We start from the raw sequence: 17,058 nt of genomic DNA, 5'->3' as shown, positions 1-17,058 counted from the left end.
AGAGGCGCCACCCTCAGACTGGGTCCCTCCAAGGCAGAGTTGGCCTGACCTTTATATTTCAAAAAGAAGACAGCCCTGGAGCCAAGGAAGCCCCAACCCCCACCCATACATTTGGCTCTTTTGGTTTGCTGTGATTTTTGTCTTTGCTGGGTCTCCTGCTGCTTGTGCAACATTCCAGATACAACGGGGCTCCCTCAAGGATGCTGAGTTCAGCTCATGTTTACATTTTTGCAGCCCCCTGACAAAGCACTCACAGCATCCCCAACCCATCAGCCACGCAAACTTCCACAGCTCAGACAGCAGCAGAAAGAAGCAAACAAATCTTCTCTGCTGCTTCCCCATCTCCTCTCATCCCCCCCCGTCCCTGGCCAGCCCCACAATGGATCTCTGGGGACACAGCTGGGCTGGAAGAGAATGGGGCAGGGAGCCTAAAGTAGAAAGCCCTGAGCACACATCACCACTTGGACTGCAGGGCATGTGAGGATTGGCTCCCTGGGCCACTGACACCTAGCTCTGACACAGTATTAGTTCCTTGGGGGCTCTGAGTCTACGGTTGCTGCTTGTGCTCTTCCTTGCACCGGCCTCAAGCCAAAATCCTGAACCGCTGCCAGGTGTTGACCAGTGAACTCTTGGCTCTTCCCTCCAGCCTGCTCTCTTGGACACTATGGCGCAGACTGTGCCCTGCATTGTCACTGCCAAAATGGAGGCACCTGTAACCGCTTCAGTGGCTGCGTTTGCCCATCAGGGTGGCATGGGGAGTGCTGCGAGAAATCAGGTAGAGTTGCCCTCAGTGCAATACCTATGATCTGCCTGGGTGCCCTGCATTGCCAGGCAGGAGCCTGCTGTGTTCTCTGTCGCTGGTGTTCACCCAGTCCCATCCTCACAGTGTCTGAGCACCACCCACTTACTGACCCTTGTAACACTGGGGGTGCTCGAAACCTCAGGAACTGCTCCCTGCCCCATGCCGCAAAGTGCTGCTTAAAGACAGGCTAATGAAGCCCCTCCCTGGCTGGCAGTGCCAGGGCAGTGCCTTTGGCTGTAAAGTCACCGAAGTGCAGCTGGTTGAGACCCTGGCCCTGGGTGGGAGAGCAGAGTGCTGCAGCACCGTGAGCAGGCTCATCAGATGCCAGCGCTTGGGAAGGCCAGCTCCGTCAGGGGACATCACTGCCCAGCTGAGGTGCTCAGACCATGGCCCATGGGCACTGGCTTGGGGTGTGGAGAGCTGTCTGGGCACAAGGTGCTGGCTCCTCCTGCCCACCAGTGCGGGAAGAGACCTGGGAGATGAGCAATGAAACGGTGTCAGCAGAGAAGGGGGGCAGATCCACCAGCCGTCCTTGCTGGGACTTTCCCCTAGAGCCCAGGGAAGTCACTTCTTCAGGGCATCTAAAACTGGGGGTCCTCTGCAGAGCTGCCTTGAGGACCTCAATGCAAAACCCTTGGTTTGGGCAGAGCACTGGGCCTCCCAGATGCCCTGCAGCAGCCTCTGGCTCAGGGGCAGTGAGAGTGGTGAGCTTAGGGGGACTGTGCTAAGCACTGCTATTTGCTGTCCCAGATCGGATTCCCCAGATCATCAACTTGGACACAGAGCTGGAGTTTAACCTGGGTTCCCAGCCTGTGATCAGCTGTATGGCCACGGGCAACCCGCCTCCAGTGAGAGACAGCATCGAGCTGCGCAAGGCTGACGGGACAGTGCTCACGGTACCCGCCCCCCTCCTGTCCCATCAGGGCTCCTTGTGCCCCCACATCCTCCCAGGACTCACTGTGCTGCCGCCTCCCCCCAGTTCCCCCCCCCCCCCGCCGGGGCTCCCTGTGCCCCCATGGTCCACCCCCCCGCCAGAGCTCCCTGTGCTTCCCCGCCCCAGTCCCATTCCACCAGTGCTCCTTGTGGCCCCCACCCTTCCCAGAAGAGGCTCTCTGTGCCTCCCCTGCCCCTGCTATCTGTGCAACCCTCTACCTTGCCAGGGCTCTGTGTGTCTAGGTCCAGCTGCCCTCAGGTACCTCAGGCTCCAAGCTGGTATTTGCCCCAAATCCCTAGGCCCGTGTAGCCCCATCTAGTGCATCATGGCTGCAGACCTGAACATGAGCCTGCTCGGGCCTGGATCCTGAGCAGCATCCCTCTTCCCCACCCCAGCCATCTCTGTTCTACCCTTCTGACTGCAGCTGTGCCTGGTGCCTGTGGCCCTAGGATGGGTAACTACAGCTTCTCTCTCCCACCCAGTCGATTAAAGCCATCATGGAAACAGACAAAACCACCTCTGAGTTCCTGGTGCCAGTGCTCACCGAGGTGGACACCGGCCTCTGGGAGTGCAGAGTTTCCACCAGCGGGGGACAGGACAGCAGGAGAGTCAAGGTCAATGTCAAAGGTGAGCGGAGCAGGGGAGGGAACAGCTGGGATGTTTGAGAGTGTAACCCTGCTGCCAATGCGAGTGGCAGCAACAAGGGCCAGGTTCAATATCTAGGGATTCCTTTTCAACAGTACAATGCAAAACCAGCTCAAGTCCCCACCCAGTGACCAGGGACAATTACACATCACCCCCTGGGCGCCTCTAAGAGGTAATACTTCCCCTCTCACAAGCAGAGTCTGAGTGCAGCAACAACTTTTAATAAAAAAAGGGGAGTAACTCAGCATTAATTTGGGAAAACACCACAATTAGGTTCATGAACATAAACCCTGAGCAAAAGACCCACCCCCAAGTAAGTCGGGCAGTGTCCTTTTCTCCTCAGGGTCTTAAGTCCAGCAACCAAAAAGTCCCTTTAATGTGCCTGTCCCTTCTCTTCACCCCACTCACAGTTGCTGTCCTTGGTCAGTGCAGCCCCAGAATCCAGAGGTTCATCTGCAGAATTCACCTCCCACCCTGGGTGGAAGGGGGAAGTAAGGAGGCACCTTACATGCTCCGCTGCTCGAGCACTTGCTCACCAGCTGCACCTCTCTGCAGGGCTCTGATCTGGCTGCTTCTCTCCACCAGCCACCTTGCTGGCCGCACCTCTTCACCAGGTGCCCAGCTGGTCGCTTGCCACCTTGCTGGCCACACCTCTCTACTAGCTACTCACCAAGATGTCTTCCGGGCCCACCACTTAACACAGCTCTCAGTGATTTCAGCTCTTAATGGGGGAAGCCCTCACTGCTGGGGCACACTGGGTAGTCTCTTGTACCAGAAACACTGTCCCAAAGTAGATCTAATACTTAGATCTAGTAATCAAGGATTTTAGCTCTGTAGCATATAACAAGACTCTTAATTGAATCTAAATTAGTTATTTTATTATACAGTGGAGACAGAAAGGTTTAAATTGTATTTAAGACTCTTAAACAGACCTACATAACACAAATACCTATCCACAACTTTCCTCTACTCTTTGGGTTTTAGAACCCATGTCTCCTGCCTAGTGAGTGCTTCTCAGTTGAGGGTGAGTCCCTCCATTGGGGTATGCCAGGTATAGTTCTGCTGCCCTCAATTCACACAACAAGGATAACAACCCTTTATTACTCCAGCCCCAATAACAAGGAGACTGGGGATCCAGCATCAGCCACAAGTGATCCTTTAGGCAAGCAATCCCATCATGCTGAGTGCCTAGGCAGGGTGGGTGTGTCCATGCAAATGAGATCACCTCCTGAAGTCTTTTTACACAGCTCACCACTAGATGTTAGGGGAGAGCTCATTCAGACTCCGCTTACATAGAGGAACTAGAGAGAAGTGGAGTCTCCACTGCCAAAGACGTCCATCTCCCCGCAGGCCAAGGCAGGCTCCCCAGGCCTGAGCTCAGCATGGGGGAGGTCCAGGGCTGCCCTCTGCCTCTGGGGAGCAATTGGCCTTGTCACAGTTACAGGAACCAGTATAGTGTGCTTGTAGAATCTTAGCTGGTCTTAGCTGTAGAATCTTTCTATCTCTTGCCCCTTGGCCCCCTCTAGGAACCCTGGCAACTTGGGCAATCTCACTGCTCCTGGCAGTTCAATTCACTCCTATGGTCCCTTGTGAGTCCAATTCCCTCTAGTTCCTGGTGATGTTCCCCAGGTCTCACCACTGGTTATAGTGGGGAGCTGCCTTCCAGGGCCCCTGGCCCATGTGAGGTGTCAGTCTGCCCCCAGACAAGGCAGGTGGGAGGAAAGGACAGTCACTCCCTGGCTGGGCTGCCCTGGCTACTGGAGCTCACCGGCAGTCCTTAGCACTTTCTCCTCCTGGGGAATCCCACCACCACTCACAGTAGCAGTGTCGCCTTTTTAAGCTCCCCTTCTCCAGGTGGAGCAGATTCTGCACATGCCCCTAGCTGGCGCTGCCTGAGTGCAAGAACACGTGTTAGCCTCTCCGTCAGTGGGATGAGGGCATGTCCCATCACGGTACTGATGGCAGAGACTCTGGGATTATGAGGTTCCCCCTAGACTACCAAGGAAAGGGGAAAAGGAAAGGAAGGGTTAGTATCAGACAAGCCTGGGCAAGGGCTGACCAGCAGGTCAATGTGGCCAAGTGTCCATGTTAAACATTGCTTTGTTCCTTCTTCCTTCACGGTTGGGCTGGGTTTATTGATGTTGGTTCTGTTCTTTGCCTACAGTCCCTCCAGTGCCACTGAGCCCCCCCCGGCTGCTGGCTAAGCAGAGTCGGCAGCTTGTGGTTTCCCCAGTGGATGGATTCTCTGGTGACGGCCCAGTCACCTCCATCAAACTGCTCTACAAGCCCAAGGACAACACCTCACCGTGGTCATCCATTGTGGGTAAGGGAGTCAGCTTGCAAGGGACATTTGGGGCAGGATCAGAGTCACAGGGGCGACCGCTCTGCCTCTTGCCCCACTGCCCGCAGGACTGACCCTTCGTGTCTCTCTGCCACTTGATGCTTTCCTCCCTGTATTTGCTACTGCTCCGATTTTGGTGTCATGCTCAAATTTGGCCACAATTGATTTTACAACAAGGAAATTCCTACCCCTGGGAGGCCTGAGCCAGCTGCTGCTGCTTCTGAGTTAGCAGGTCAGTAAAGCCTATGGAGACCCTCGCAGGCTGAGTGAAAACCAGCAGAACCCACTGCTTTGTAGAGATTGACAGGTGATGCCACATCATGACTGCAGCAGTGGCTCAGAACCCACTGACAACATGCCTGGCTGGACACAGGCCAAGAACCCATGCTTCAGAAACTCCAACCCTAGCCAGAGAGGGATAGGGCAGGTGAGGGCTTTGCTCGGCCAGTTCTCCCCTTGCCATTTTCCTCAGCACTCCCAGGAGGTCCCCTCCACTGCCTCCAGCTCTAATCCCACTCTGCCTTGCCCTGGCTGCCACATCACAGGGAATCTCTTCAGGGGCCTTTAGGAGAAAGCAGAGTGTGTGGCACTGCAGGGAGCATGTTCAATCTATGCTCGGCTGAGTGTGCAATCAGGGCTTTCCTGGTCACAGGATAGGGCATGGCTGCCTATGGGGGAGGCCTGGCAGCACCATGACCGGAATCAAATATGCTGCTCTGTGAAGAGCTTCTTGTTCCTAGGAATGGGGCTGGTGCTGACCCAGATTCTGTTCTGAGCTCCAGCCCTAAGACACTGGGCATCGGGCACTCCAAGCACTAGCTTCGCCAAACAGTGCATTCTCGTAGCACCGGGGGAAATCCTCTAAGTCCTAGTGGGAATGGTCTAACTGGAGAAGCAAAAGGGGGCAGGCTGAGTAGCGGGCAGCGATAAGCTAGAGCTGAGATGCTGGGATCCAGCAAGTCCATGTTGCATATTGCTAATAGCTGGGCCCAGGGAGCTTTCTGGAGGGAAGAGGCAGCGGGCCAGCTGGGGACATCCTGCTGCCAGTGCTCAGCCTGCGATGGGCTCTGGGAGGAACAGAAGCTGTCAGTCACATGGCTTCAGTTTAACAGGATCCTCTGTAATCAACAGTTGACAACAGTGAAAACATCACACTCATGAACCTACGGCCAGTCACCGCCTACCTGGTCAAAGTGCAGCTGACTCGCCCTGGTGACAAAGGGGAAGGTGTTATGGGGCCACAGGCAGTCATGGTGACAGAGTGTCAAGGTGAGTGCCTGGCAGGGACTGGGGACAGACAGGAAAGGAATCCCCCAAATAAAAATACTACGGAATGGGTATGCCTGGCCCTGCCCTTCCCAAGAGCCACCAGGACTAGAGCTGGGTGAATTCATCCATTGGTTATTGATTTATACTGCACCAGTGTCTAGAGCTTCCAATCGGGGATCAGGCCCTCTTGTCCTGGGCTCTGCACACGTGTGGTTTAATTCACAACAAGCCATTTGCTCCATGAATCTCACCTAATTCACTCTGCTCTGAGTCAACCCGATGAGGTTTAACCCTGTCGAGTCCAGTCCATCTTGACCCACTCCCCGTTTTCTTGGAATTTCTGATTTAATCAACTCTGTTCCAGCTGATTGGAGAGTCCGGGCCCGTACTGAGTCCAGTCTGAATGTATTGGGGAGTTCCCACCCCCTCAGGATCAGGCCTTGATACAAGCGTAGGTTTCTGCCAGGCCCTGGAGCCTACAGTGAATATGGACTGGCACATAGTGAATTTGCTGTCTGGTTTTCACAGGCGTTGGTCCAGTAAAGATATTACCTCCCCCACCTTGTGTCTCTAACAGAACCCACAGCCAAACCTGTGATTGAAGGTTGGTCGGTAGAGGGGAAGAACACGCTTCATGTTAATTGGAACTTGCCTAATAACTATGAGCCAGCAAATGGTTTCATTGTACGTCTCTTGGACTCAGCAAAAGTGCTTGTCCGGGAGATTAATATAACCTCCATGTTTGTGCACTCTGCCCGCATCCGTAACCTAGAGTTCAACAAGGAGTATGGCCTGGAAGTGTTCGTCTATCACTGCACCAGCCTGGGCCCTCCATCTGACCTCTACAAGGTTATGATCAACAGCAAAGGTAGGTAACCAACTGCCCCTCCTGCCCCTGCAGAACCAGCACTGTCAGGAGCAAAGGGAGGGAACTGTCTGTCATAGGGACGTGGGGCCAGCTCCTCAGCTGGCGTAGATCAGCATAGTCCCATTGAATGGAGATACGCTGGCTGGGGATCCGATCCATAGAATTTGCCACATAAGATCAGACTACTGGTCCATTGGGCTCTTCTGCCTGTTTATTTCAGGGAAAATGGCCAATACCGAATGTCTCAGAAAGAGGCAAAAAACCCATGATGACCTGGCTCATGGTACAGTCGTGCATATGTAAATAGCTTAGCCTGACATGGGGAGGGGGAAATCTTTCCTGGCCCGGGTAGGGATCAGCTGGTATCTTGAAGCATGAGGCTCATTCTTTTGTCTTAGATATGTCTGCACATGAACCGCCCCAGAGGCACAGCTGAGCGCTCCAGTGTTAGGATAGGTAGTGCCTACGGGAGGGGCTCTCCCATCAGTGTAATAATCCACCTCCCCGATAGGTGGTAGCTAGGTCGACAGGGTGTAGGTTTCCATGTCCCTGAGAGATGTAGCTGTGCTGATTAAGTTCTCGGTGCAGACAAGCCCTTAGTATACAGTTGCCAGTGTTATTAGGCATAAAACTATTATCCAGCACCTCTTTCAATTCAGCTCCATATGTCACTCAGCCCCTGCAGCCATGACTCCCTAGGCCGATTGCCTGAGGAGGGAAACGCTGTCTCCTTTTCTTTCTTCTACAGTTGTTTTGGCCCAGAGTGGCTTCCTGCTGCATAATCGCCTGTTCCATGGCTACTGCCTGCCCTCTGTGTGTACAGCACTAGAATAATAGATTGCTACTCTAATACAAATCCTGCATTGTGGCAGGGAATTAGACTAGGTGACTCTTGTGGTCCCTTCTAATGCTATGATTCTATGAAATAATAAATAACACAGGCCATGGAATTTCACTGGTGATTCCTGCATCAAGCCCAGTAATTTGTGGCTGAAATTGCTGTGGTTCCTTAGCCTTGTGTCATTTAATAGGACTAAAATTATAGCACTGACCATCCCCAGTTTGATTCTTTTCAGACACAACAGCTCAATTCTTCCCTGGTGCCACTGCACCAACCTCCTTGGAATTACACCAGAGGGGACCATTGTGATCATCTACTCTGTCCTGTGCTGTACAGGTCAGAGACCTGCCCCACAATAATTTCTAGAACAGAGCTTTTAGAAAAACATCCAATTTTGATTTAAAAATTTTCATTTAAGGAGAATCCATCACAACCCTTGGTAAATTGTTCTGAAGGTTAATTACTCTCACCAGTAAAAATGTACACTTTATTTCCAGTGTGAATTTGTCTAGCTTCAACTTCCAGCCATTGGTCTGTGTTAGACCTTTCTCTGCTACATTGAAGAGCCCATTATTAAATATTGTTCCCCATGTAGGCACTTTAAGTACCAAGCAGGACAGATGCAGTTAGTCTTTGGGGCACTGAATTTCCCTATTGTTTGGAGAAGGGACTTTTCTACAAGTCACCTCACTTAAAATAAACTGCAGTGAGTTGTCCCCAGGGCAAGTGCAGATTTGGAGATACTGCTCCCACTTCAGCTAACTGTGCTTTGGAGAGGTTAACCTTCCTGCTGTCAGGTAACAGTGTCCCCTAGAGGTGACAGTCACCAAATTCTGCATAACTTTGGGATACTGTAATTAGACTGTGGAACTCACAGGCACTGGATCACATTGAGGCCAAGAATATAGGAAGATTCAAAGAGGGGTCGGACATTTCTATGGCTATCAGTAATATGCACAGGTATTATAGTTAATGTGTAAAAGGGTTTTTGGAAGGGAGATAGAACCCTGCTTTGGGCCTTAAGTCAATCTCTGACCGTTAGGGAGCAGGCTGAGACCTTCATGGAGGGCACACTATTCTACACGTGCCTGCTGTGAGGTTTTTACACTGTCCTCTGAAGCTCCTGGTCTGGCTATGGTCAAGAGACAGGCAAGTAGGCTACACAGACCTCACGCCCGACCCAGCCTGCTCATTCCTTTCTTTCTGTGGTGCTGAAGAAAGAAATTAAAATATTAATTTAAAAAAATGACCAGCCATTGATTAACTTGTGGGTCCTGTCCCATACCACGGCTGGGGTAAAGGGAGGCAGTGGTCAGCGTCCACTAGACCCTGCCTCCTCCTCTGTCCCATCCCTTCTAACTATTTAGCATTAGTGCTGACTCAGGTTGGCAGCCATTGCTTACCCAAATGTGCTGCTCTCCCTCTCCGGCTGATGCCCCAGCACTCCATTTCCTGTCGCTGGTTCTGCGCACTGCATCCCACTGCATCAGTCCTGCACTGCAAGCTGGGAGTATCATTTAGTGCAGACGAAGAGCGGTGACTTGAAAGATGAGGCTGAGCCACATCTACACTAGGTGCGCTTTGCCAGAATAACTGTGCCTAGCAAGGGGCTTTCCCCAGCCCAACTCCATTGGTCAGGGATTGCACCTCTTCATGCCGCACACCTGCATTACCATGTGTGGGTGTGTGTGCATTTAGAAACGTGGCCTTGGCATTTCCCAGCCTCCTAGCCAGGCAGTCCTCAGGCTGCTCTGTCTATAGCCTCAGCGGTCAAAGCAACAGGAGTCAAGACACCCACCACACCACCCCTCTGCCCTAGCCCCTAGAACGGGGCACGCGGCTCTGACCCCGCCCCTCTGCCCCGGGCCCGGGGTGTGTGGCTCCGACCCCACCCCTCTGCACCCCCCTGAATGGGGGGACCTGTCTAAAGTGATCCCACTGTTTTCCTTTTCTGTTTATTCTGCTGTGGCCCACTGACTGTCACCCCCTCCCACATGCACACATGTCCTTTCCATGGTCCCATGCCCTCCACAGCCCAGGGAGTCTCCTTCGCTGTGGCTAAGGCTGGGGGTTGGGCGCAGCCAGGCCCAGTGCCTCAAACCCTGGAGATGTTACTTGTAGTGCTAATTTCCCTCCTCTCCTCGTCCCAGGCCCCTCCTCTCCCAGGTCTCTCCACGCAGAGCCCCTCGCGGACACTACCGTCAAACTCACCTGGCAGGCCCCCGAGTATCCCAACGGGGGTGTCAGTAAGTACATTGTGGAGCTGCAGCAGCTGGGTGGGGCCAGTGAGCCTCAGTGGGTTGACACGGACAGCGGTGGGGAGACCACGAAGATCATCTGGGGGCTCAACGCCAGCACATGGTATCAGTTCCGGGTCCGAGCGAACTCCCATGTGCCTGGGGAGTGGAGTGAGCCTGTGAAGGCGGAGACCCTTGGGGACGGTAAGTGGGATATTTCAGAGACGCACCAGGAAAGAGCTGAACTGAGTGGGGCATGCAGTCCCCCTCCATCCCAGCTGCTCTGCTGACCTATGTCTTGGATCCCCACCCCAGCTGGAGGCCTGGCACCTGTCTCCATTCCCCCCGCTCTCCCCCACAGAGCCATATTGCCAGGACAGCCCCAGCCCAGTTGGCACCCCCCACACACAAGCCCCTTGGGAGGCCCCTTTGGAGTCTTGGCTCTGTGTTCAGCCTTGCAAAAAGCCTAGTTAGTGGGTGATGTGCCATGCCCCAGAGTGTCACCAGTGACCACCTCTCCGCTGGTGTGTGACCCACTGAGCAGCTCGGGCACTGACCCCCACATCAGCTGTGAGCCCACAGGAGAGCTGCTCCCAGCAGCACTGCTGTGGTGCGTGGAGATAGCAAAGCTCCTGGGGCTGGAACGTTGTCTTTGGCATGGGGAGGCAGGGCCAAGCAGAAATGGGCACGAGAGAGAAACTGAAGGTGAAAAAGAGCAAGGAAGGGAGGGGAATTTAGCGAGAGAGGAGCAGGAGGAAATAATAAGTCAGTGGGGTTGGGGGGCAGGGAAGGGCAGAGACTGAAGGGGAGTAAAACACCCTTTCCAGAACATAGTTCATTTCAATGCATCATGGGGAACATGCAACACTTGTGCAAATCAGTGTATGTGCGGGTGCAAATAAGCTGTAGCCATCAGGGCTGGGAAGGTGTCATGGCTCCAGTCGTGCAGTGTGATGCCTGGGGCAGGTGAACTGCAGAGCCCTGAAATGCCTGGGTCAGCTGCAGCCACTTAGCTGCATGGCCTTTGCTATTGGGCTGCAGTGCTGTACTCAACCAAGGAGGAGAGGGGTTTTCCCAGTGCATGGAGCAGTGCAAAGAGCTGCATCGGGCTGGAGCTGTCGCATCTGACACCTTGAGCCGGGCACAGCCATGAGCCCTCTGTTCCCCTCCCTCCCTGCAGGTGCCTTGAGTGAGGTGCCCAGACTGAAAAGCCAGGACATGCAACCCTCGGGAATAGACCAGCAGCTGCTTCTGGCCATCATTGGCTCCGTGTCCGTCACCTGCCTCACCATCCTTTTTGCCCTCTTGGCACTTTTCCTTATCAAGAAGAATTTTTTTCACCGGCGCCGGACCTTCACTTACCAGTCTGGCTCAGTGAGTAATGCTGCCTCTGCCTCAACAGACCCACAGCCCAGCTCCCTGAATCCCCATGTCCCAGCTTGATCTCCAATCCTAGTGTGCCATGGGCAGGGTGAAGCATACCTCACACACACACACCGCCACCCCCAGCCCTGCTCAGACCACTGTTTTGGATTCCTCGGGGCCCCGAAATCATTAACTTCCCCCTTACCTGTTTGTCAGGGGGAAGAGACCATCCTGCAGTTCAACTCAGGGACCCTGACCCTGACCCGCCGGCCAAAGCCCCAGCCTGAGCCCCTCAGCTACCCCATCCTGGAGTGGGAGGACATCAAATTTGAGGATATGATTGGAGAGGGGAACTTCGGGCAGGTCATCAGGGCAATGATCAAAAAGGATGGCCTGAAAATGAATGCAGCCATCAAGATGCTGAAAGGTAAGCGAGCCTGCACCTGCTTGGAGCCCAGGAGGGAGGGATGAATGGCAAGGGGGGTTAAGGACAATGTACTCACCTGGCAGGGATCCCTGCACCCTGAGCTGGGCCCCAGGGTCAAGCTGGAGTTTGCTCCAGGTACTGGGATAGACAGCCTCAAGCATCTGAGATACTGAGCAACCTCACGGGGCTGCCTGAAGGGCCCCACAGAGCCCAGATGTGGGGCCAAGTCCAAATCCAAGAAGTGCCCAATGCGTGTCCCCCAAACACTATCTGAATGGGAATAGCTTGGACACCTGTGTGTGGGGGTGCCGATGGTTTGCGCCCACACAAAAGGGTTTCTCGGGGGGGGGGGGGGGTAATGGGAGTTTGCACCTACCCAGGAGTGCACCTTGGGGAGAGGGTTTCTGGTGGTTTGCACCCATGGGGGAGAGGAAGGGCAGTGCTGAAGGTTTGTACCCACGTGGGAGGGTGTCTCAGAGGCGGGTGGAGGAGTGATGGAGGTTTGCACCCACCCAGGAGGGTGCCAGAGGGGATGGGAGCTGGTGCTGATGGTGTGCGCCTGTGGGGGGGTGTGGTGCCAGTCATCTAGTTTTAAGAGTAACAACTGGCCAAGGGATGGAGGAGGTACCTCAGGGCTGCAGAGGGGGGTGGCTGTGGACTGGAGCCTTGGGCCTGGGACTGCAGGGGTGGGGCTGGAGACGGGAGGGTGTCTCTGGCCTGGGACTGCAGAGGGGGGTGGCATGGGACGGGAGGGTGTCTCGGGCCTGGGACTGTAGAGTGGGGGGCTGGGGACGGGAGGGTGTCTCGGGCCTGGGACTGTAGAGTGGGGGGCTGGGGATGGGAGGGTGTCTCGGGCCTGGGACTGTAGAGTGGGGGGGCTGGGGATGGGAGGGTGTCTCGGGCTGGGACTGTGGGGGGGAGGCTGGGGACGGGAGGGTGTCTCTGGCCTGGGACTGTAGAGTGGGGGGGCTGGGGATGGGAGGGTGTCTCGGGCTGGGACTGTGGGGGGGAGGCTGGGGACGGGAGGGTGTCTCGGGCCTGGGACTGCGGGGGGGGGGGGGGCGCTGGGGACGGGAGGGTGTCTCAGGCTTGGGCCCCTGTACTGCAACATTTGCTCCCGGCTTGTTTCAGAGTTTGCATCAGAGAACGACCACCGTGACTTTGCAGGGGAGCTGGAGGTGCTGTGCAAACTGGGGCACCACCCCAATATCATCAACCTGCTGGGGGCCTGTGAGAACAAAGGTGGGAGCTTCCCCCCCCACCCCGCTGCTCTGGGTGGGCTGGGCCAGGCTGTTTTCCCTACTATTCCTGGGGTCCCTGCACTGCTCCCCATACCTGCTTCACTGCCCCCTTCTCTGCTCAGGGCAAAGTCCTGCCTGCCCTACCCACTGCAGGATGTTGAAGGCCTGTCTCCCTCCTTCGTCCCTCAGGCTACCTGTACATTGCTATTGAGTACGCTCCCTATGGGAACCTGCTAGATTTCCTCCGGAAAAGCCGAGTCCTAGAGACTGACCCGGCCTTCGCAAAGGAGCATGGGACGGCATCTACCCTCACGTCCCAGCAGCTCCTCCAGTTTGCTTCCGATGTGGCCAAGGGAATGCAGTATCTGAGCGAGAAACAGGTGTGTCCCCTCCCCTGCCCCGCCTGCTCTGAGCACATGCCAAGCTCAGTCACGGCCAGCAGCCGTGATAGCCACGTTGGTGCATGTGCACGAGCATGGGAGGGGTGTTGGTGCCTGCACATTTGTGTATCAGAACCAGGAGTCGAGGCGTCTGGCTCCAGTCTCTCCCTGAAACACGCCTGCCATGGCCACCGCTCTGTGACCCAGCGACATGGGAGCCCAGCCTGCCTGGGATGAGGCAGCGTTACCATGCCCCATCATGTCACTTGCCACCAACAAGAACACAGAGCTGGGGCAAACTAGCCAATGAGCATAGGTTTCTCCTGCCCATCTGCGTTCTGATTGGCTGTGATGTGTTCTGCACGTGGGGCACGGGAATGGAGGAGCTGGTGCCATGGCACTGCCTGCTCCTGTCTCAGAGAGCAGCTCTGCTGCTCAGTGGCTGGCCTAGCAGCCCTCTGGGCACAGGTCTCCGGGGCAGCCAGGTGACCCACCCATGCTCTGACCCAGAATGCGGGGGGCCGGGCACCCCCCTGAGCCCTGCTGAAGCATCCTCCCACGCTTAGCCGCCACATGACTCCCCAGTGCTGACTGTGAAAGGCCCCCAGTCTCCTCTTCCTAGGGCCGCCCCAAAGCCCAGCCCGTCCTAGGTGCAGCACTTTGACTTCCAGGGACTTGGAGCCACCGCTGCTGAGTCCAGGCTCCTTTCTGCTGCCTCCTGGCCAGGCTCCCTGAACCCACCTGCAGCTTGACTGCCTCCCCTCTGCCCAGCCAGCTGGCACAGGGGAGACTCCCCAGGATCCAGAAGAGCTGATCAGGATCCATTGCAGCCATCAACTTCCTTAGGAGCAGTAGCTGGGGCCTAGATGTGCCCAGGGATGAGGGCTGGACTGGAAGCAAAACAGCTTTGTCCCTCAGCATGTCCAAAGTGCTGAGGTTAGGGCCCGCCAGCACCTTCCCGTTCCCAGCTGCAGAGTCCCAGATGGTGAATGCTGCATTGCTCTCCCCCCGACCCCACCCACCTGTCGCCAAAGCTGCTCCCTGTTCTACGTCCCAGGGCTGGGAGTAACTGGAGGCTGGGGCCGAGCTGGGGCCCGCCAGCTTGTTTCCAGGAGGGGCCACACAGGCCCAGCCGTCACTCACCATGGCTGTCTCAGTTCATTCACAGGGACCTGGCAGCCAGGAACATTCTGGTGGGGGAGAACCTGGCTTCCAAGATTGCCGACTTTGGCCTCTCCCGAGGGGAGGAGGTCTACGTGAAGAAGACCATGGTGAGTCCAGAGTGAGGGGCTCCCCACTGCGCCCTTGGCAGACCTAGGTTGCAATGCCCCAACCCATCAGCTCTAGGGACAATTACAGTAATTGCCCCTGTCCTAGTGCAAGATCTCTTCTGTCCCACAGCAAGGCCGTGAACCCCACTCCACCCATGGCTCCCGCTGCCTGGATTGGGGGCCGCTGTCCCTGGTTCTCCCAACTTGGTGGTGGGTGGCACCTGTACCCTAGCCTGGATCTCCCCCCTGGTTGGGTTGGGAGTGGCTGTTTCCTACCCCCCCATTTCCTTGACCATGGGGGGGGCATTTCCCCACTACCCTGCTCATTACAGTTGGTCTTTTCCCCCAGGGCCGCCTGCCAGTTCGCTGGATGGCCATCGAGTCCCTCAACTACAGCGTGTATACCACCAAGAGTGATGTGTGAGTCCTGCCCCCCGTCTGTGTGGTAGATATGTCTATGGGGTTAGCCCTCTGCCAATGTAGGAGGGGGTTAGCTGACCCCTCCCTGCTGACACGGGAGGGGCTGCTGCTCCTACACCTTCCCCGTGCCTTGTTCCCAGCCTCTAGCCCATCCCCCCACTCAGCCCAGGCTCACTGTGCTCAGACCCATGGATTCCTGTTGCATTGGCCTTGCTCAGCCGCAGCAGGACACAGTCCTAGCTCAGAAGAGCTTGTCCCCATTTCCAGTGCCTCCATCTTCCCAGTCCCCTCCCCTGATGCAATCCCAGCCCCTCCCATTCCTGTCCCAGAATAAAACCTTCAGACAGATATGCTGCCAAGCCTCAGGAACTGGGCGAGGCAGCTGGGAGGGAGGCACTGCTGGAGACCCAAGTGTTGTCTCTCTTTCAGGTGGTCCTTTGGGGTGCTGTTGTGGGAGATTGTCAGCCTGGGTAAGTACCGGCCCAGGCAACTCATCCCAGGTTCGTCTGTTCTACCCATGGGTCCTGAGGGCATGGCACAGGTGTACCCAGCTAGCCTGGCCCTTCCTCCCATTGCTCTGGCAGGGAGCTCTTGGCTCATGTCAGAAATGTTGTCTGAGTGAGGCAGTGAGGAACGTGAACATGTATCACTGAGCACTGCCCAGCGGAGGGTGCGATGGCACAGCAGTGCCAGCCGGGAGAGTCCCTCAGATCCAAGCACCCATTGGGGCAAGGGAGTAACTCACATGCCGAGGAGCTGGCATAGGGTCTCCACTGAGCTGCCTCCTCTGGGCCTTTGGCACATGAGTCATAGCGTAGACATGCTCTGAGTGCTACAGCAGCCCAGCTGCAGCACTGTCCTGGAGACACTCGCGACAGCCACAGAAGGGCTTTCCCACTGCTTTAGATCCACTCCCTCAAGAGGCAGGCGCTAGGTCTCCATCGACCTCGCGGCGTCTACACCTGGTCTTAAGTCAGCGTAATGACATCTCTCGTTGTGTGGCTGCCCCACAGCCCTGAGCAACACTTGAGTAGTGGGTGTAGACCAGGGCTCTCCCTTTGATCCGTATATAGCTCCCCGCCATAGTGTATGAGCACTGCACCGTCTGGGGCAGATTTATCCCCATGGTACAGATGGGGACAAAGGCACGGACCCTCCAGGGCATTCAGACACCTGGCTCTCAGTACAGCCACTGGCTACATGCGCTGGAGGCTCTATGCCAGAGAGAGCAGGTGACTTGCCCACGGTCATGCAGGGAGCGATCATGGAGCAGGGACATGAACCCAAGTCCTGGGCTTGAGCTCTAACCCCTGAGCCAGCCTGTCCCGAGTCAGGCCAGTCCTGACAGTAACTCCAGTGTTGAACATGTTCCCAGTGCTGTGGGTTCTGAGTCTGTGGGCACCCACTAGCTAGGTGCTGTCATGGCCATGAAGAGCAACTAGCAAAAACTGACTGCAAATTTTTTTTAAAGTACACCAGAAACAGGAAGCCTGCCAAATAGTTACTGGGTCACTGGACTAAGCAAGGTGCTAAAGGAGCACTCAAGGAAGACAAGGCCGTTGTTGAGAAGATAGATAAATTCTTTGCATTGATCTTCACAGCAGAGAATGTAAGGGAGATTCCCACACCTGAGCCATTCTTTTTAGGTGACAAATCTGAGGAACTGTCCCAGATGGAGGCATTGATAGAGAAGGTTTTGGAACAAATTGATAAATTAAACAATGATAAGTCACTAAGACCAGATGATATTCATCCAAGAGTTCTGAAGGAACTCAGATATGAAACTGCAGAACTAATAACTGTGATATGTAACCGATTGCTTAAATCAGCCTCTGCACCAGATGACTTGAGGGCAGGTAATGGAATGCAGATTTTTTAAAAAGGCTCCAGAGGCGATCTGGTAATTACAGGCCCATAAACCTAACTTCAATATCAGGCAAATTGGTTGAAACTATAGTAAAGAACAGAATTATCAGACAGCTAGATGAGCATGATATGTTTGGGAAGAATCAACATG

The 17,058-nt window shown here is 55.3% G+C and overlaps 1 protein-coding gene across 2 annotated transcripts in view; it reads left to right on the top strand.

Moving 5' to 3' along the window:
* Positions 1-17,058, top strand: part of TIE1 (tyrosine kinase with immunoglobulin like and EGF like domains 1) — a 46,447-nt gene that overhangs the window by 25,486 nt on the left and 3,903 nt on the right. For both annotated transcript variants that reach the window (XM_038414548.2, XM_038414545.2), the window contains 14 exons: positions 647-775; positions 1,553-1,698; positions 2,219-2,363; positions 4,546-4,704; positions 5,854-5,991; positions 6,569-6,859; positions 9,851-10,141; positions 11,118-11,311; positions 11,519-11,729; positions 12,861-12,971; positions 13,160-13,350; positions 14,508-14,621; positions 14,971-15,041; positions 15,471-15,511. In XM_038414548.2, coding sequence (XP_038270476.1) covers positions 647-775; positions 1,553-1,698; positions 2,219-2,363; positions 4,546-4,704; positions 5,854-5,991; positions 6,569-6,859; positions 9,851-10,141; positions 11,118-11,311; positions 11,519-11,729; positions 12,861-12,971; positions 13,160-13,350; positions 14,508-14,621; positions 14,971-15,041; positions 15,471-15,511 — 2,232 coding nt within the window. The remainder of the gene's footprint in view (positions 1-646; positions 776-1,552; positions 1,699-2,218; positions 2,364-4,545; positions 4,705-5,853; positions 5,992-6,568; positions 6,860-9,850; positions 10,142-11,117; positions 11,312-11,518; positions 11,730-12,860; positions 12,972-13,159; positions 13,351-14,507; positions 14,622-14,970; positions 15,042-15,470; positions 15,512-17,058) is intronic.

This window comes from Dermochelys coriacea, chromosome 8, assembly GCF_009764565.3.
Source record: "Dermochelys coriacea isolate rDerCor1 chromosome 8, rDerCor1.pri.v4, whole genome shotgun sequence".
In the NCBI taxonomy this organism is placed as follows: domain Eukaryota; kingdom Metazoa; phylum Chordata; order Testudines; family Dermochelyidae; genus Dermochelys; species Dermochelys coriacea.
This window is presented reverse-complemented; position numbering and strand designations above follow the sequence as displayed.